The 20,778-nt window shown below is 34.7% G+C and overlaps 1 protein-coding gene across 4 annotated transcripts; it reads left to right on the top strand.

Moving 5' to 3' along the window:
• The first annotated feature begins 1,104 nt into the window (after window positions 1–1,104).
• On the top strand, window positions 1,105–19,977 carry LOC109038644 (phospholipid-transporting ATPase ABCA3). Of its 4 annotated transcripts, none has more exons than XM_072305760.1 (19): window positions 1,105–1,261; window positions 1,897–2,134; window positions 3,960–4,130; window positions 5,572–5,753; window positions 6,450–6,702; window positions 7,470–7,624; window positions 8,276–8,431; window positions 9,107–9,178; window positions 10,280–10,418; window positions 11,875–12,127; window positions 12,502–12,593; window positions 13,106–13,218; window positions 13,774–14,008; window positions 14,698–14,909; window positions 15,290–15,587; window positions 16,406–16,531; window positions 17,033–17,236; window positions 18,084–18,338; window positions 18,955–19,977. In XM_072305760.1, exons 1-19 carry the CDS (start codon window positions 1,154–1,156, stop codon window positions 19,938–19,940), a joined length of 4,248 nt encoding a protein of 1,415 aa, XP_072161861.1. In that variant the 5' UTR covers window positions 1,105–1,153; the 3' UTR covers window positions 19,941–19,977. The 4 variants fall into 4 exon arrangements, with proteins under 4 accessions (XP_072161861.1, XP_072161862.1, XP_072161864.1 ...); XM_072305761.1 differs by having other exon boundaries at window positions 3,960–4,034; XM_072305763.1 differs by lacking the exon at window positions 1,105–1,261 and having other exon boundaries at window positions 1,997–2,134; window positions 3,841–4,130.
• The last annotated feature ends 801 nt before the right edge of the window (window positions 19,978–20,778 follow it).

Raw genomic sequence — 20,778 nt, forward strand, 5'->3', positions numbered from 1 at the left:
CCGCGGTGGTATACGGTAGGCAGCGCTCTCATCAGTCGAAACACTGCCGTCAATTTCAATTTCGCGCCGTTGCGCTGGGTGCAAACGACCAATCACAATTTTTGGCGCGAAGAGAAGCTCCGCCTCACGCACGGCGCGAAATTCAAATTGACGGCAGTGTCCCGACTGAGCGCTCTTGCCAAATGCCACCACGGACTCCGGCGAGTCGCAATAAACTTTTCCGACTATCGCTAAAATCTGATTCTCATAATTATCTCAAGTATTACCTCGAACGAATTTTTACATTTTTCAATTTTTCCTCGGTAAGTTTATTGATATACTAAACCTCATCACTTCACAATGTTGTATTTTTTAGCTAGCTTTAAACCGTATTAACACGAGCATAAACATGGGCGGAACTGGGAATTTTCTGTGGGGGGGGGGGGGCATAGAAAGATATAGAACTTGGACGAAGGGAGGTCTGGGGGGACTCCCCAGCATTGTTTGGGGAAAATTTTTGAAAATTGGAACGTCTCTAGTGCAATTTTAAGCCATTTTCAATGACAATAAAATGGAATTAAATATTACAGATGACAGAAATTTTGCTGACTTGTTTTTAAAAATCTCATATCTTACTGTGGGTTTTGAAAACCACAACCTGATAGAGTCAAACTACATTCCACGCCCCTTAACCAGAGGAAGCTCCTCTCTTTGCGAAAAATTTTCATCTTCTGACATCTTTGTTCGATTATATTAGAATTAAGCTCATATTTATTACATTGCCTTTGCCTTTTACCTCAGAACTAATTAGTAGCTTGGTAGCTTTTGGCTCTAGATATATTTTGGAAAGGGCCAAGCAGAATTGTGGGGAGGGAGCGCCCCCCCCCCCCTATTTCCGCCCATGAGCATTAACCAAACTTCTTGCAACCAATTCCTTTGGACATGGTAGAGACTTTTCCATTGAAATCTCAAAATCTGATTTTTTGGACTCGGCTACCAAAATTTCTGCCTCCTTGAAAAAAGGTCCCTTTTCCCAAACGCAAAGGTCACAAATCGATTTCCTCCTGGTTGACATTCCATTTCTGGCATTTAATATGTTATGCTTAATTCTTATCTTTCAGTTTTATTTGGGGACCTCTTCCATTGCCATCGTATCAACACACGGTCAATACCTATGATGTCATCTACTTTCTTCCTCCCTGCTGTTACTATTGGGAGCTTTTTAATTTTAATTCCTCTCTTAATCAAAAATATCGTCCTAGAAAAAGAAACAGGAGGAAAAGTAAGTTTGTTCTTCCTACCATAATTGATTTCTGTTCTGGAATTCCATCGAAATCGAGTTGTATGTTGAATAATCAAGTATGTAGGTAACAGTAAATTTCATGATTCACATAAACAGAAATCATTTAAAAGTGAAAATAAATTATACAGGCTGTTTCAAACTTGCAAGAGATGCCTCGGAGAAAACAGTGAATAGAATTACAGTGAAGCAGGAATCGCTCATTTCTAATCATTTATTGAGACAAAACCCTTTTGGAATAGTAAAAGATTACTTAATTGCTCTGATTGTGAGTTAGAAAAAAAAAACACATCGCAGACCAACTAATTCTTTTATTGATGGTGAAACTTTTATTATATGTGGCTCCTTTCCGTTTGATGCAGTCCAATGCTCCGTAGTTTTGAACAGCAATGACTATGGAATATCATTACTCAACCCATCTTATTCTAGAACCACTTGTTCAATGTTTTTGAGCCCACAAAGATGCAAAAGTTGAGGTATATCATTGCATGTATGCGTCTGCTAATTTTCAAAAGGAAAGTGCAGCCTGTGTATGATTTAAAGGAGGAATGCTAGTGTAACATATATGGTGAAAGCTGTTTATCTAGTCTGTCGTCTTGTTGCATTGAATTTTTCAGGAATTGATGAGAATGATGGGATATCGAAACTGGATGCTATGGTTCGGTTGGTTGTTGAATACATTGACAGTCTGTTGTTTTTCAGCTGCAATGATCTCATTCCTTATGGTGACGGATGCTTTCTGCTCAGGGCCCATATTTCAAATGCTTGACGGATCAGTTCTCTTTGTGTTCCTGCTCTTATACTGTCTGGTCATCATTTTCTTTTGCTTTGCTCTGAGTCCCATTTTCTCAACATGTAAGTATAATTCATGGCCAACTTCAAATTAAATGAGAGGTGAGACTAGATGAAAAGTGTTTCCATTGGTTTTTTCAATTGTCATAGAATCATGTTTCAATGGTAAGGATATGAAGTAATGTAGGCGAAAAATAGAATAAATCACTATGCCTCAAATAGGTTAATCTGTGGATTATCGTAATTTTATTTTCAGCATTTATCATAATATTATCGGAGCTACAAATTATTATAAGTAAAAAAACTGCTTTGAATGCAAGCAATATAAAGTGAAATTTCTCAAATTTTGATGATTTAAGCAATTTTATCACAGCACACTGGCAATAAAATCCATGCCAGGCCGGCAGCAATAATGTCCATGTAGAATTTGGTAGACACACCGGTAGACAAGAGCGGAGTGAGTGCTAATATGCCCACCAACACTTATTCTGCGACCAGAAAAGTGAAGTTTACGTGCCTGTTGGCCATGGTTATTGCCAGCTGTGACAGGATAGAGCCAGGAAAGCTACACTTTTCCGTTCAGAGTTGTTGTCAGAACACTGAATTTCTACCAATTTTGCAAATTAACAAAGTTATTGTCCTTTGTTAAAAACCTTGCATGATGGCACTCATCATGGTAGAATGGACTGTTGTTTACTTCCAAGAGGACTAAATTAGATGCTTACATCATTTATTAATGACACTAAAATGAAAGAACGCTTGCGCATATAAACTTAGCAGTTTATATTATTGGTTTTTTCTCAGGTAATTTTCAAAGTATATTTTGATGTTTCAGCCAATATAATTAGTTTCAGCTAGTTAATGTGTATCAATCATTATAACATGCTCTATGACAATAGAACTAACTTGATTTCAAAAGTAGATAAATCAAAAATGTTTTGAAAAATTTTGAGAACATGTGGTCTGTTGGACAAAGAAAATTACACGAAGTTTTGAGAGGTCTGAAGGATTGGTTTTTCACCGCAACAGACAAAATGCTTGAAAAAATTTTCTCTCAACATTTTCTTCTAATTTCACCTTGAAGCAATTACAAATAGCAGTTTTAAAATCAGTAATATGCATTAAGATCTCTCACACCTTCATTTTCTATGAAGAAAAACATTTTTTGAATTTCCTAATTTTCTAAGAGAATAGACCACTTACATGAGAACAGCATTTTCTTATCGTTTCCCTCCTAGGAAAATAAAATTTGTGCGTCGACAAAAACCTTCTAAATCTGACTATTCTCATAGAAGAACATTCCGTCAAAAAATAAATCAGAGCATCCATTGCCAAAAGAAGCCGACATGATTTTTTCTCTCTCAAATTGAATCATAAGTTGTTTTTATATGCAATTTTCATCTTTTCCATTTTTTGAAAAAATGGATTTTTATACTTTCCCCAAGCATTGACTCTGTAATGCATTCTACAATATGCACAGTTAACCTTAGCATAAGTTAGAGTCCACGTCAAATAAGCTCATGCACTTTTAGAGTGTGAAAAAATCCGCCATCTGGATACTTTTATTTACTTTTAATGCTAAACTGAGAATAGCTGATCTTTTGTTGCACACTGGAAGTGTGTAAACTCAATCGTCGTGGACTCTAGTCACTGTCTACACTCTTTTTTGTTCTATACATTGTTGGTGTCACACTTGATTACAATTATTTGATAAATGGATTAGTGGTTGCAACTCTGAAAGTAGCTAATCTGTATTTTTTATCCTACAGGTGCAAATATTGTTTGAGAATGAGTCCTCACGAGATGAGAGCTACTGCCTCCTGAGGGCTTTTGTTGTATTACTCTTTGAAAATCGATTTGTCACTGATCCGATGTCTCTTGTGAACAGCTGTCAAGGCGATGTTTTGGGGGATCATCGTTTGGACCGTCACATGTGGAGTCCCAGAGCTCATGTTCAAAAGAAGTTCGTATAAAAATTTAATTTCTTTCGCTCACCTTTTCTTACCAAACGCAGTGCTCATCAAAGGCTGGCAGTCGATAATTTATTTAGAACGAAAAGGTATTGCAGTTTTTTATTTTTTCTCAGCCTTGCTTCTTGAGCTTTTCTTAGCGAGGGTCTCAGTTTCTTTGTAGTCAAATTTTTCCAAGTGGATCTAGCTCAACTTTTTAACACAACGGACAGGTTTACAACTTTGGAAGGAAAGCATTCAATGAATTAACACAGTTGCCGATGATCTCTGGCCAGTGTCTTTATCGATGGGTCCATTTTTTTTAATGTGGTTATCATTGTTTCCAGAAGGGAAACTGAATTTTTGAAGTCGCCCCATTGAAAGAGGAGACATTTTTACTTTATTATAACAAATGACAGCAATGTTTTAAGAAGTGAACGTAATTCACTTGCAAAAATTAAACTCAAAAGATCCTTTATGAAGGCGTTTTCAAAGATTTTGCGTAAAAAACTCCAGTTTACAGGGAATTTCATCTCAAAAGAAGGCAAAGGTTGCACTTCTCAAAGTACAGAGGGTTTTGTATCTTTGATTGTAGTTGTGCTATTTTTCTGGCAAAATAATCAAATTTCAATGGGCTTATTCATCTCTGTAACAACTTAATACAGGGTAAAGGTGCTGTAAAATATAAAAGCTCAAATAAAGAAAAAGCCAGGACGTTTTGGGTTTGTTACAACCTCATTTTCAATTGGAAAAAAAGAAGGTAAAAATAAGTCGCTGATTCATATTATTGTCTCGGACTCGCAATGATAGCGAAGCGACGACTCATTTTGTTTTCTGTTTTCCTAACCGAGAGTAAAGTGATCTTATGGCTGTACTATATATTGTTTGACCAATATTTTCAACTTGATCCAGATATCATCAAGTTTTCTTGAAAAGCCTGCTGTCTTTGGAGAAGCTAGGTCGAGGAGCGTTTGGTGTGGGCTAAAAAGTTCCTGATTTCCGCTTGAAATTGAGATTGTAACTAACTCAAAATATGTCGGTTTTTTTTTTTGTATTTTATTTTTTTAATTTTTCAGTGGCTTCAGTTGTTACAGCTTTTTAACTTAATGACGACTTGCACAAAATTTTTTGCCGGGAAAACATATTTTTTCAGAGGAACTCATTTGAACCATTGAACACCAAAAATTACTGATGAAATGTTAGAATCAAATAAACCACTGAGTTTCTACTGAAGATATAGATGAATGGCTGAACATGAGGTTAATATAAGACTGAGTTAAAATTAAAAACATCAACGGTTGGTTTCAGGATTAAAATGAAATAAATAAAGGGAATTATTTAATCCAACCAATTAATATCAGTCCATCCCATCTTTGCTTATTGTAACCTATCATTCATTTACAAATTTCAATGATTATCCTAAAGGATATCTTTCGGGACATTTCTTCCCTCAAATATTATAACTGAAATAAATGTCATCTATTCATATCGATTACTTTTTGTAAAATCAAATTTTATGAGAATTCAATGTCATCATCTGCTTTAATTCAGGCTATGGCGTCACATGGGATACCATTTTTCTGGAGCCATCCGATGGAAAAACATACTCCTTGATTACCATTTTTTACATCTTTGGTCTACATTGTTTAGTGTTGTGCATAGCAGCCTGGTACCTCGATTCTATTTGTCCTGGTCCATTTGGAGCCTCCAAACCTTGGAACTTTTTTTTGAAGGTAAATTATAAATCTTGAATGAGCTATCAGCAATTTAGCTCTCTGAGGGTATTATTTTCTGCCACAATACAGGAAAATCCTGAAGCCAATGAGAGGCCTAGATTTCTGAATAAGATGCACAATACAATCAAATGCTGTCCATCTTTTTACCAGGCCTTTTCTATAGTACATATTTAAATAGGCCACTCCCTTGGAATTCTTCATTCTATTTGCAAATAATTTCTTGACAAATTTTGTAGAAACATTTTTTCACAAATTGACGGCGGAACTGCGAAAATGTGTATCTTGGTTGCGGTGTTTCAGAATCTCTGATCCTATTTCATTGTTGAAAAAAAAGCCAAACTAACATCTTGGCTTGTAATTTTCACAGAACATTATTTGATTGAAGGAGAAAAATCACCAAGGTTTTTTACAGTAGCGCAACCAAGACTTGCATTTCTGCAGTTTCACCATCAATATCAAAATTATTAATTTTGAAACTGAATTGCTTTTTATTAAAAGAACTACTCATGCCCAATGCAATTGAGATCATTTGATGAGCAATTCTTTCTCGTAATCCGAAATTTGTGGTGTAAGTACCCGATAAGTTTCCTATAAGTCATTATCTCATGTTTTGTAGTATCTCATTTCTACTAGTTACAAGCTGCATGCACTAATATGACAGTTTGAAAATTTATCTCCTTATGTTTTCATCAGTGTTCTTTTTGGCGAACCTCATCATTAAAATCACTGCACATGGGGCTGCATGAGACAAAATATGGATGGAACGAAGCCTTTGAGCTACCCTCAAAAAAGTTGCAAGTGGGATTACAAGTGAGAAACCTTCAGAAGGCATTTTGCGGAGTCAGTGCGGTAGAAAATTTAAATCTGGACTTGTACAAAGATCAAATCACTGTCTTGCTAGGTCATAATGGTGCTGGAAAAACAACAGTCATGTCTATGCTCACAGGTGAGGCTCTATTTGGTTTGAACATATTCATTTTCATTTCCTTCTCTCTTTTTACTCTCTGCTCACTTTCAATATAGATAGATTGTGTGGATTTTGGAATTCAATTTTTGGAAATCATTGCTCTTGCAATTGGAAACTTTGGAATCAATATTTTTTTTCTTAGTATTAATCATTCAGAAGCAGTCTTGCCATGAAGATGTCAATGTCTATTAAATTCGTAAGTTTCAGTTTCCAATGACAATACAAGTGTTTCAGTTATTGTTCTCACCTTAAGAATCTTATTTTATGCCCTCAGTAAATCGTCACGTTTGGCCGAAGTATCACAAGTGCCATTCACACTTGGACGCTATGTTGCCGTACACCTTATTACAGCTTTAATTTTTCTTTCAAAATTTTGTACGGATTTTCATGAAAATTTCAAGGATTAATCTTTATGACAAAAGAAATACCAGGTATTTGCTTGAGATTTTGCTCATTCGATACTCTGTAAAATATTAGGCTTTGAGAATTTTGGCAACATAGTGTTTAAGCATAAAGGTGCTTGTAATACGTTGGCCAGAAGGTGAATAAATACTTTCCAATTAAGAAGGCTAAATTGTAGTAAGTACAGACGAGGAACAGATTTCCCGTTCCTCCATTGCTCAAAGTTTCAATCTTCCCTATTCATGATGTACGAAAAGTAAGGTCCAGGATTCTATTTATTTTGACTTGGAAAAATTCAATTAATAAATTAAGGTATTTTATCCTCAAACTTTGAATTTTTTCAGGCATGCTTTCTCCATCCTCAGGAGAGGTCATCGTGAATGACGTTGATATTTTAAAGAGTCCCTGTCTCTTTCGAGAGAATCTTGGCTTGTGCCCTCAACATAATCTACTTTTTAGTTATTTGACAGTTCTGGAGCATCTAATTTTCTTTGGCATGGTAAGCGCACCCCTCATCTTGTAGATTCTCTCATTTGCTACAAAATTTGACTTTATTGGAAAGAAATGTAGAAATTGTTGCTGTGAAATTTAATTTTTTATTAGAAATTTTACATTGATCTCGAAAAATAATGGTACAGTCGAAAGGAATTTTTGCAGGGTTGTCATATAGCTATTGTATCGTAAAAGTTTGTGAAAAAACTATAAAGCTCATTTAAAAGTTCAAAAAAATTTCCAAGGGGAGAAGAATCTAATCAAAAGCTGATAGTGAAGTTGGTGTAGCAAACCATGCCTTAAGCTGAGTTTAGCCTATCAGAAACGCTGTTTCTCCTGTCTGGCTACGTTATCAAAGTCCGCCAAAAGTATCATTTCAAACGAGCCCCATTTTTGGCATTTTCGTAATGCAAAAAATGGGGTTTCTTTGCCACTTAGGGTTAAAAAAACCTAAAAAAAATTCTAGAGGCTAAGTTCTTTGCGTATTTTTAGAATATGAATGGCAAATAAAAATGGAAGCCACTTACTCATCGGTAACACACTTTTTCAAGTTAGGAATTGTAAATAAACATGTAAAATAAACAGAGGATAAAAACAACATCTAACTCACAACAAAGTTTCAAATAAAACTGAGTTAGTATTTCACTTTTTTCCACAGATGAAAAAATTATCGAAAAGTGAAGCAACTGTGCAAGGTATGCAGTTATTGAAATTTTTACTGATGGAGAGCAAAAAGGATGCAAGGCCGACTCATCTCTCTGGTGGCATGAAACGCAAACTTTCTTTAGCAATAGCGCTGATGGGCTCTCCGAAGGTATTATAATGACTAAATTTTCTTGTCTTCTCGTCAATATTATTTATTTGAGTAATTACGTTAATCAGTTCTCTTTTTCAGTCCCAGAAAGTCTTAAAATTACATGAGCCTGCAGTGCCTGCATAATCTTCGTAATCAAATAATGAATTGGTTATTTCCATTTGTTGTTTTGAATTTCAAGTGCTTGACCTTTTTTGAGCTCTAAAACTCATCTTTCAAATTTTAAATTGCTTATTATTTTTGTTACCATTCTGTTTCGTTTGAGAAAAAATTGGTGGTTCGAGGTCAAAAGTCAAGTTTAATTCTTTACTCTCCTCAGTTCGAAAGTTTTTTTTTATTTTTTTCATACAATATATGAGACGCTGTGTGCAAGGTGGGCTCTTCTTGGTTTTGGTATTTCCAATTCTCTACTAATCTTTCATTTATTGGGAGGAAAATGAATGCATGAATTTCAATGAAATTTTACTGATTATTCTTCATGATTCTACAGTGTTTCATAGGAAGAATTCTTGAAAAAGAACCTATTGAAATCTTCTGTAACACATAAATTAGCTTTGTAGATTCTGAAACACCACAACCTAGAAGTGCCCTTAGCGCACTCAGCATCTCAGTTTTTAACCAATTATTCCAATTTTGCACATTCGCTCCTATTTTTCCTTTTGCTATTTTTTTTAGATTTTGATGTTAGATGAGCCTACCTCAGGGATGGACCCTGAATCTCGGCGAGAAATGTGGGATTTGCTCCTGGTCAGTACAGAACAATTTTATCATATTAACTAAAACATTGACATTTAATTAATTAGTTTAAATTTTAAAATGGTCAACTGAATGCATGCATATTAATTAGTTATAAAGTCGTAGAATTATTTTGATGAGTTCCTTATTTTCATCAAGGATAACAGAATGAAATCTATCATAATTGTATTTTTACGGACTCATGATGAAATCACTTTTTACTACTGAAGCACCATTTCTTCGAAGAATTTTAGTTCATAATTTGTATGAACGGAAATTTGTTTGTCTAATAACAGAGATAGATAAAGTTTATACTTTTCGTATTAGGAATGACTGAAAAGCAGAAAGACAAACTCATGATCTCGAAGTTTGATTAAGTTCTCAAAATTTAAATAAGAATCTAAATGAAAATATATTAATATTAAAATTGACTGTGTGCTTAAAAAATACATTGGTAAATATCTATACCTACATTGGTGGAAAAGCTCTTGTGAAAGTCTCCTTTTAAAAAAAGCTCCATGATAATAAATTATAGTATAATATATATAGATATATTTTAATAGATGAGAGGTAAGAGTTAAAAGGTTAAATCTACTCCAATTGAATTTACGCTCTCTCAGAGTTTGATAGAAGATGTATTGAATGTATTGAAGATTGATGATCCTCTCTCTCACTCTAGAGGGAGTAATTTTATTTGATGTGGACTCTGGTCACTTTAATTTTACCTTTTCCAGAAATTATGGGAAGTGTATTTTTCTATCAGCACCTTTCCGAGCTCAATAATATCACTATGGAATCAGATAGTACTGCCTACCTCCTTAAAGAAAGTGGCCACAACATTGCAATTATTTTTAAAAAAAGTGCGTTTTTGTAACTCATGAGTGCAGACACAGATATTAAAGCTATTGACTTACACTAAGATATGATTTTAGAATGGACACATTGTGCAGATGGATAGGCAAAAAATTCCCCAAACAATTTTTTTTATCAAATTCAAAAATTTTCTTTTTCTAAGAGACTTAAAGAGATTTTTCATCTCTGAATTAGATTTTTCAACTGAAGTTTTCTCCAAATTATATCGTAAATAAGTTTCAGGGGTTTATTTTGTTTCAGACCTTACGAGAAAACCGCACTATTTTAATTACGACACATCACTTGGAGGAAGCGGAAGCCCTAGGTGATCAAATAGCCATCATGTCAAAAGGCAGTGTCAAATGCTATGGAAGTCTAATGTTCCTTAAGAAAAAATTTGGTAAATTTCTTTTGTACAGTCTTAGAAATTTGTTATATCTGTTCATCTCCTCACTTTTGATTCCTTTATAAGTACCTGAGAAGCACTGATGGCGATACCTTGCCATTTGATCTGTAGATTACTGCAATTTTATTGACAGCAAGGACTACATTTTGCAACTGGGAACTACTATTTCTGGCTCATTTCACTAATGACACATGTGCGATTACCTAGTTTTTCTATGCAGATTGGTACCTACTTTTGTGGATGAGCCAGAAATAATAATGCTCAATTGCTAAATGTACTCCAACCTATCGTAAAATCGTCAGAAAAAATTTGTTACGTTTTACAATTTTTGTAATATGATAAGTATTACATAATGTATCGCAATTTTATCAACAATGGGTTTGTTATGGGTTAAAAAACTTTGATGTAAGTGCAATTATATAGTGATCAAATGTCAATTTTATTAACAAGAAAAAATGTCATCCTTATTGTGGTGAAATTGGCTTAAATTTTTCAAATGCTGATGATTGCTGCACTTTTATTTCTATAAGGTGGCAAAAATGTGCACCTTTATTGTTACAAATTGCAACTTCCCTGCTGAAAAATGCTACACGAGTATATGTGAAGCATCGCTGTAAGGACCTAGTAACATTAAATTATTTATCTCTTGATAAATCATCATCAGAAATTACTTACCTAATAAAGTGTAAAAAGTAACATAGCTCATATTTCATGATTGCCCTCAAGCTTTTTCAAAATTTATTCCCAACTTTTTTTAATTCTGATCAAACTCCATCAGATTTTCAATTTTCTTTACATCTCATTTTTTTACACATCTATATTTCCTCGTATTTGTCGATTTTATAGAATACTAAGTTCCCAACAATTGAAGAAAAAACACTAAGAAGTGGCCCGAACTGTATGTAACAAGGTGGAGAAATGATGCTGAGTCCACACCATTTCGCGGGGGGAAAAAAGCCAAGAAGTTCCAAAAATTATAATTAGAGTCAAAATTAAATTTTTGAAACTTCTTGGCTTTGTTTTCCCCGTGAAATGGTGTGGACCCAGCACCATTTCTCCACCTTGTTCCTAACAAATCTAGATCTGTTGGTTTTTTCTCAACAATCAGTAGGTAAGAGGGCAAATCAACGGTAAAACTTGATTGCTGTGTCAGACCTCCTGTTATGCTTATTTCTTTAAATGTAAGAATGCTCAACATCAACTCTTAAAATCTCCAGTGATTTTTTCTCTCTGTGTACAGTACACTCTGTGAAAATTTCAAGCAATCATGTTGAGTCATTCCCCTTTAAAAAAAATTTAAACGGGAGCAAAGATTTTGAAATATTGCAAACGAGGTATGTGGTGTGGGAATTTAACTGTCAGAATATGGTTTTCCATTTTCATATTTACCCAGCATCTTGGAATTTATCCCTTGTATCCTGTTTATTTAACCAAAACTTTTACTTTTCAGGAGCATGCTTCTATCTAAAAGTCAACAGAGAGAATTTGAACTTTGATACAAATGCTTTGACCTCACTCATACAGCAGTCCATCTCCAATGCTATTTTACACTCTGAAAACAGCTCACAACTAATTTATAAGCTGCCCATTGAGTCTATCGAGCAATTCCCCGACATGTTGGCAAAACTGGAACATAATCAAGGCTGTACAGGGATCTCCAATTTTAGTATTTCTTCCGCATCTCTTGAAGAAGTTTTCATTAAGTAAGTTTGTCTTATAAAAAGTCTTTGCCTCTAATCTTATTTTAAAGTTGAGCACCTTTTAAAATGTGGCCTATCACAAATGCCCATGGCCATGGATCGCAGCTACATACATGCCTCACTGTCAGTCTCCTCTTCACTCTTGTCAACCAGAGAAACCTCACGAGCTCCTCATGGATAGCATTGGTGCTGCCCCTTCTCAGAGTCATTGTATAAGAGTTTATTCTCAAAATATCATCTTGTTGTATCATCATTGTAATAAAACTGACAACTCAAATCGGTTTAAGGCTTTTGTTTTTAAATCATCATTTAGGAAGAAAAAAATCATCTCAACTAATTAAAGTTTTTTTATTCACGGAAAGATATTTTTTGTGCAGAGTTGGCGAAGAAAACGAAAATCAGATCAGCGCTGCTGTGGAGGACTCGAAGAATTTCTCAATGCACACATCTAACGGTCATTATAAAAGAGGTAAGTTCTTCAAGTCTCATTGTAAAATCTGTGCCCCCCCCCAAAAAAAATTTTTTTTCTGTATTAACTTGTCAGAGAAGGGCGCCGTGTAAGATATTGAAATTAAAAAATAAGACGGCAATTTCATGGTGAAATTCCTTCTTTTGAATCAGTTCCAATTTTTGTATAAACTCAAAACAACTTGTTAACAGGAAGCAGAAGTTTTAGTGTAGGTAACCATTTTCCTTGTTATATGGTCTCATTGAAGAAGACTTAGTACCACAATGGCATAGTTGCACTCATTTTCAAAATTGAAATGAAATAAGTTTGTTTAAAATTTTTTGATGACGTTTAGATTTTTAGTGAATTCTAAGATTGAAGATGATCAGACCAACAGAATTTTCCCTGTGACAACTTTAAATAATCAATTTTTGTTTGATGAATTCTAGTTTGTACACAAACATTCCTCTTGAAGATAACTCAAGAAAACTATGTATGTTTTAAAATGACGATGTTACCTTCATATGTTACAGAGATTGAATTGAGAAAAATGAGTCAATTTTCTTTATTCAGGCAACACTTTATGGCTTTCCTTGTCAAAAAATGGAAATTTACTCGTCGGAAGTGTCTCTTTTACCTTTTTTTCGTAAGTATCAATTACATCTGTTGCATCTTGCCTTTTTTAATTATGCCTCCATCTGTCCAATATCCGGCAAAAACAACCACTGTCCCTGAACATTTTATGAAAAATTGCCTATAATGTCAAGGACAAATGCGGAGTGAGAAAAAGTGAAAAGATCAGTAACAGAGATATTAGGAAAAGCACGGTACCCAAGTAGCATTTTTTAACAGAAAAATTGCTATTTGTTGCGATTTTGTCGGCAATAAAATCACTAAGATCATCAACATCTGAGCGATTATCCTCGATCTTGTTGCAATAAAATCGCGATTTTATCGCCCGGCAATTTATCGCGATATTATCGCAACAAAAATACGGCATTGCGCATATTATGTAAACCCCCCTCCCTCCCTTGGTAATTTTTCTGGCACTGAGGTTTTTTCCTGTTGGATGGAGAAGGAGAAGCAAAGTCTTAAGAATGTTAAATAGCACTCTTTTTCCATCATTGTTTCTTCTTGTCATTTCATTTTTAACTTCTGAGTTTCACAATTTTGTCTTTTATTCCATACCGTATTCATGCAGGGAGCTCTACCAATTCTCATGGGTTTTGCAGCTTGTGTTAATATGAACGCCTATATGTCAGAGCAAATCAAGCACTTCGATGCGTTGACTCTATCATTGAATGGGAAGGTTTACGGAGGGTTTATTCATTATCGCTCATATCTTGACACACCAAACACTGCCATAATGTTCAAGAACCTTGTAAAACCACCTCTGACAACTAAGGAGATACCAACAGAAAAGAATGTTTTTCGATGTAAGTAATCAATCGGATCTGTTTTTATTTTCAACAATGTCGTCCACCTACTTTCTCAATTATGGACTGATACTGATACTGATTAGATGCTCTTCAAACATATTTTCACATTATCACAATACAGTTTGACTTTAAGGCAAGTCTCAATTCAAAAAAACATTGGGAGTTAAGTGAGTAATGTGTCTGTAAGTTAAAAAGATAGTACCTATAAATAAGAATAAAAGTGAATTTCAAAAGCTTTGAAACAATATCAGAATGATCTAGTTATTGTAAACATTTCCAAAATCACTGCCTGCAAGAATTGTCAACTTTCATCGATTTGTTAAAACTTTACAGCTCAGTAAAATTTAAAAAAGAAAGTAGATAAGTTAAAAAATAGAAAAATGAAAATTTTTAATTTAGATCTTCAGACTCATTGACGGTTGAGCAAGTGGCAATGGGCGTAGTACCGCATTTCATGAAATTATGAGAGGAGCGGTTTTTTTTTTTGTCTGTTCTAATTTTGTCTACAATGTCACAGGAAGCAAAATTGTATATTTTTCATTGTCTTTGGTCACCACCAAAGCGAATCGGTACTTTTCACGCCAAAATACTTAGATTCAGACGCAAACTTAAGTGAAAGTAGCAGCACCTTTTTGCCTTTTTTTGTACTGAAATGATGATACATGTACTTTTTTTTTCTGACTTAGATTTACTGAACATCGGTGAAAGCGACATGATAAAATATTTCAATGAGCATGTCGGTGCAGTTGAGTTCAGGGAAAATAAAACGATTGTCATCTTCAATCAGCACATGATACATTCTCTGCCTATTCTCTTAAATTTGGTGTATAACTCTGTGTCACAGACCAAGTTGGAGAGGTTTCAGATAACAACATCTGTACAACCCATCTTCAGAACGGTGAGTCTTTGGATTTCATGGAGTCACTTTCAGCAAATTTTATTCTCTGTCATTTTACCTATCAAATAATTTAAAGGAAATAGTACCATTCTTGCAGGAATGGTCCTCCGGTCAAAGAAAAAGAGTTCAATTTCTGTCTCCATCAAGTTTATGAGGGATGTTAGATTTTATGCTCGTAATATCAGATGAAATTAAGAAATTACATAAGCTATAATTCCAAAATTTTTGCTATTCTAATATCTATAGAACTGTAAAATTATTTCCATTTATTTATCACGTTAATAATTTTTGGTCTTTTAAGCGTACTTTTGACAAATTGTCACCTAAAATTTAACCCAGTTCAATGTCAGTTTAAAACATGCACTGGTTTACTGTTTCAGGATCCATTTCAAAAAGCTTTTGAAGAGCAAAAACGGAAGTTGACGTTGTTGTTCATGTGGGTTGTGGTATTTGCATCGTCAATCATGACATTTGCTGGATGTTTTATACTGTTTCCTCACACCGAGCGCGTGAATTTTTCAAAACAGCTTCAGATGATGACTGGAGCATCACCTTTCACATACTGGCTTTCTTCTTTTATCGTAGACTACTGTTACACTGCAAGTGTGCTAGCTGTTACTTTGGCCAGTATTTACCTGTTTGACCAGTACGGAATTTTAAGCCACTCTCCAGAATTCGGTCAGTGCACTCTATAGACAGGAGATTTCTCAATTAGTTCAGAGGAATCAATTTTTACTTTACAATACAATTTTTACCTACCTGCAGAAATCTAGGAGAAATTAATTCGTTCAAAAAAATTAGGTAGAGTCATTGCTCTAGATGAAAACTGTGTATTTACAGGAAATTTTGTTGAGTCTAGCGTAAAAATAGATGGTTGCGTCCTGGAATCTTTTGGGGAAATCACATTTTTTTAAAAAGCGCAATGTTGCTGAAAGTCAAAACTAAGAAAAATCCTGATACACTTGGAAAACCAACTGCAAACAAAGTGTCCAAAATATCAAGACCCAATTAATGCCATGATTGACGGGTTTTTAAGTTAGCAGGTTCTTTGCATAAGAAATTTTACATTAGAATAAATGAGTAGAGCTGGAGTTTCGATAATCGAGCCTCCATTGAGAAATGAAAGATCAGATTTCACGCTTTTGTCTATACAAATTCCTCTATAAGAGTCAAAAGTGAAGCTTATTTGAGGCTCATTGCGTTTTAGCAATGCACTTGTTTTTCTGGCGAAAAATTTTACCAGTCCATTACCAATATATTTTTGTAAAATGACCTCATTCAACTTCGCATCAAGTAAGAATAGGTTTTGAATCTCTCAATGCATGTACTAAGAGCGCCTTAAAGCTCTCTCATTCAAAATATAAACTACTTACAACTTTAAATGCAGTTCCATTTAGTGGAATAACTCAAATTGCTCACTGCATTTCTTTTATTATAAAAATACTTTTGTAGTCTCCTAATTAGAATTTCACAAATTTTCGGTTTTATTGTTCCAGATCTTTTGGTAGTAGCAGTATTTTTATATGGCTTTGTCGCGGTATTGTTTGCTTATGTCTGCTCTTACTTTCAAACAAAGTTTGCTACAGCATTCTTCACCTATTTTGTCATCAGTACTGTCCTAGGTAATTATTTTCATTTTAGCTATTTCAAATGTGAAGATCAGGGTCTCTCCGCAAAATTCTTTAAAATTTTTTAAAAACTTTCCCTTAGTTTTATTATTGATAATCATAGTTCTCTATTGTATTCCCATATTTGATCCATAAAGAGTAGGTACTTCAATTCCCTTTCATTTAATTCCACAGTAAGATCATGAAGAAATTGCAGGTGTACTTACATATTTATTTTGTTGCATATATTAGTTCTATAATGAGCTTTGTATAAATTTGAGGATCTCTCGGGTGAAAAGTCTCTTCGATGGAAATTATGTTTCTCTTAACTTGCCCACCTCGCAACGTCTAATGAAACCTGTTACTCTTTAATGTTTGTGTTTCTTGAGTTTTCTAGAGGATCAATGTTGAATTATAACCTTTTGACTCATTTCTTATAGATCATTTAATTTCAGACCAAGTGCACTCCAAAATTTTCGTTTTGTATTGACTGATTTTTCTGATGTGTTTTCTTAGGAAGTATCTGTGCCTGTGTCATATTCAATTTCCAAGAGCTGGACTATTATTTCCGGAAAAGTTCACTCAAGATGACCATTGCACACTACATTCTCCTATTACTCCCTCACTACTCCATCTCCATGATATTGTTCAACTATATTTTTGTGGCCTGGAACAATAAATGTCGCTTTCGGTTGATTGAGACTGAAGATCCATGCATCGGTTAGTACAAGTAATTTGGTAGTCTTGCAACTTGAAGTCATGAAACTTCGTCAAATGTTCAGTATATGAAAACTTAGACAATGGGCAGTTTGTAAAATATATCATGCTGAAAGTTAGATTTTTTTACCCCCTGACCCCCTTCCTCCTTGAAACTCACCTGTACCAATTGTACCATAGGTCTACCTTCCCTAATAAATATTATGATGAAATGCTTTGTTTGACTCCCCCTACTACAAAGAAGCGTTTTGTGATGAGTTTCGAATGAAAAATTACTGACTTGCATCTTAAATTTTTGACAAACGGTCGCTATCTACGCATCCATTCTAGTATTATGTAACACAGTTCTGAAGTCTTCCCACCATATGGTAGGCTCAGACCCTCTCCTTCTTCCAAAAGCACTACTTATTTCATTCACAGCCCTCAACTTAATATTTTAGTGCAAAAATCGGAACTTAACTTTTAAAAATTCTGGTTCCTAGGAAAAAATATTTGAAATACTGTCTCATGCTGACTTTTTCTTTCAGGTCCTTTTCATAATTGTAGTTAAGAAGTAAAGAACAATAACTAAGTACATGTTCACCAATTGGGTAAAAGGAGAAGACTCCCAGTCATCCATTGCTCCTATGGAATTCTCAATTTTTGGAATTCTGTATTTTTTGCATGACATTTTTTACCCATTTGTAACTCTTCCAAAGCCTGTGCAAAATGCAAATAACCCCGGTTTTCCAAAAATATCTGACAATTCGTTGACTTTTAACTGCAAATACCTATTTACTTTTTTGACAGCCACATAAGACAGAGAAACATAGGTACAGCCTAACTTTACCCAAATTTTTTTTTTTTGCAGAAAGAGACTACTGGGTTTTTCGAGATGGTGATGAGAAACAGTACGGAGTGAACGGGGGTTTTGTTGCAGTGGTGCTTGACATATTTTTCTACATACTAATCATCATATGTTTGGAGATGAACGTATTTAAAAAGTTGAACCATATTTGGAGCACATTCATTTTTGGATCACGCCTGCCGAACATTGAGATCGATGCAGAAGATTTTGATGTCCATCAGGAGAAAAAAATCGTTGAATACTTCCGAAAAAAGAATGGTATGTGCACTAATTTCATCAAGAAATATCTAATATCAATTCTAATATCTTTCAAGAATTCCTCACAGATTCGGTTTGAATTAAAAGAGCGATCTTGTTATGGTTTTTATGTGATTAACTGGCATAATAATAAGCGACAAGAAGACATGATGGCTTGCATACAGTTTGGGATTAAAATAGTGTCATCAATGAAGAAGATTTTTTAACCATGATTGTATACCAAATCTGAGGGTTGGATATTTTAGTCTAGTGGATCCTCCTTTTTTCATAGATCTTCAAAAGTTAATATTTAACATAAAAATTCCGTTGCCATAGTGATTGATATCTAGTTGATAAATCCCTGTTCTTGTATATTTTTACAGGTGTTTAAGGGAAGTTTTGAAGCAAACTTTTTAGATTCTCAATTCAGTAGAACTTTTTCTAAGTTGAAATTCACCCAAAAACTAAGGTTCTTGGATACAAAAAATTCTTTTGTCGTTTGAAAAATTTAATTTATCTACTGATACAATTATACTTCCTCCATGTTACAACTTCAATCAGTTCATTTTTTCTTTTGTTATATTTATTTCAATTTTGTCTGCTCCATTTTACGCAGGATTTCCATTTCATATTTCAGGATTACACGACTCAGTACTTATGGTGGACAATTTACAAAAGAAATTTTCACGAAACTTCACCGCTGTGCGCGGCGTGAATTTCATCGTGAAACCAGGTGAATGCTTCGGAGTGCTTGGCGTTAATGGTGCTGGAAAAACAACCACGTTTCGACTGCTAACAGGAGACCTAATACCTACCCAAGGCGATTGCGTAGCTCTAGATACACGAATGAGCTTAAATTCCAAGAAGTATCAATCTCACATTGGTTACTGTCCTCAGTTTGATGCCCTCAACGAAGTTTTAACTGCTGAGGAAATTCTAACACTCTTCGCCACCTTGCGAGGCATCAGCCAGTCAGAAATTGAGAAAGAGGTCAACTTTTGGCTCTCGGAACTCAACTTGGAATCGCTGAGGTCGCGTAGGTGTGGCTACTTTAGCGGAGGTGTCAAACGTAGGCTGAGCACTGCTGCTGCACTGATCGGCGATCCTAAACTGGTCGTTTTGGACGAGCCAACAAGTGGTGTGGATCCTGTCTCTCGGCGGAATCTATGGTCAGCATTGATGAAATGCCGTCGAAAAGGTCAGTCGATAATTGTGACCTCGCACAGTATGGACGAGTGCGAAGAGATCTGTGATCGGCTGACTATCATGGTTTCCGGAAAAATGAAGTGTATTGGCAGCATTCCGCACTTGAAGAAGAAGTTTGGCCAAGGCTACACTGTCATGATAAAGCTGAAACTCCCACATTTTGGCAAAGTCGAAGTGTGTAGGTTGAAAGACGCGATGGAGAGTTTGTTTGTATCAAAAATAGTTCTCAAAGATGAGCACCTGTGTTTGCTCAACTATCATGTGACTGATCCTAAGGTTCCGTTGTCAGAATTATATTCAAAGTTACTGAGCATACAGAACAGGTTCTCAGTCGTTGAGGACTTTACCATTAGTGAGACAACATTAGAGCAAGTTTTTATTGCTTTCGCAAAGAACAAAGTGTCCATCAAATCGTGATTTTTTCTATTATTATTAAAGTTAGTATTTTTTATAAGTCTAATTTATTTCAATCAATATCAGAAAGGACTCCTTGCTTCGGCTATTTAGAAAATACTCTTTTGTCTCGTGTTCTTTTTTGTTGTTTTTAAAAGAAAATTAATAAATAGTAAATTAGTCTTTAAATCTCAAGAAAATTCAAGTGTTCTGAACTTGATTTGTAAATCCACTTCAAAGTCCCCATCTTACTGCCGGCCATTGCTGAAGAAATCTTATTTTTTAGTCGCTTACACAGTGAATTCACAAAATGTGCTCATTGCCAAATTACCTATTTGCTACTTATTGAAAAAATTGCCCTCTTCTTGGAAAAATGCTTCTGCCTTCCTTTTTATCAAGGTTTTAAAAATCTCTCAGTATTTTAATAAAAGAGAATTAAGTACTTTTTTTTAGTGAATCAGTCCAAGCAGGGTTCTTAAAAATCTTCAACCATTTTGTGCATGTACTTAATTGAATTTTTCAACTTGTAGGCCTCACTAAACTAACGTAACCTTCTTCCAGAAATTTTTGGAAGGTTAAAATTTTGAGGAGTGATTTTTGGCATGTATTTCTACAAAAATACAAACTTTGGTCATATCTACAGGCGGTCCAGGTAGGTCCTTTTTTGGGATGACCCTTAAATGAGTAAATGAGTAAAAAAATGTCTTGTTAAGGACTGCAATAGCATTAAAACCCCACAATCTTAATAAAATGTATTAAGGTTGCTTTAGCATGATGTTGTTCAACTGCTATATTAAGATAGAAACTTGTAAGAGAAATTTTCAGAGAAGTATTGCTACAGTTCAATCGCTCAGTTCGAAAT

The sequence above is a fragment of the Bemisia tabaci genome, unplaced genomic scaffold, assembly GCF_918797505.1.
Source record: "Bemisia tabaci unplaced genomic scaffold, PGI_BMITA_v3".
Classification (NCBI taxonomy): Eukaryota; Metazoa; Arthropoda; class Insecta; order Hemiptera; family Aleyrodidae; genus Bemisia; species Bemisia tabaci.

Coding starts and splice junctions, on each gene's coding strand:
- LOC109038644 (XM_072305760.1), top strand. CDS start 1,154: ATGATGTCATCTACTTTCTTCCTCCCTGCTGTTACTATTGGGAGCTTT. Junction 8,432..9,106: donor CGCTGATGGGCTCTCCGAAG/GTATTATAATGA, acceptor TATTTTTTTTAG/ATTTTGATGTTAGATGAGCC. Junction 13,219..13,773: donor GTCTCTTTTACCTTTTTTTC/GTAAGTATCAAT, acceptor GTATTCATGCAG/GGAGCTCTACCAATTCTCAT.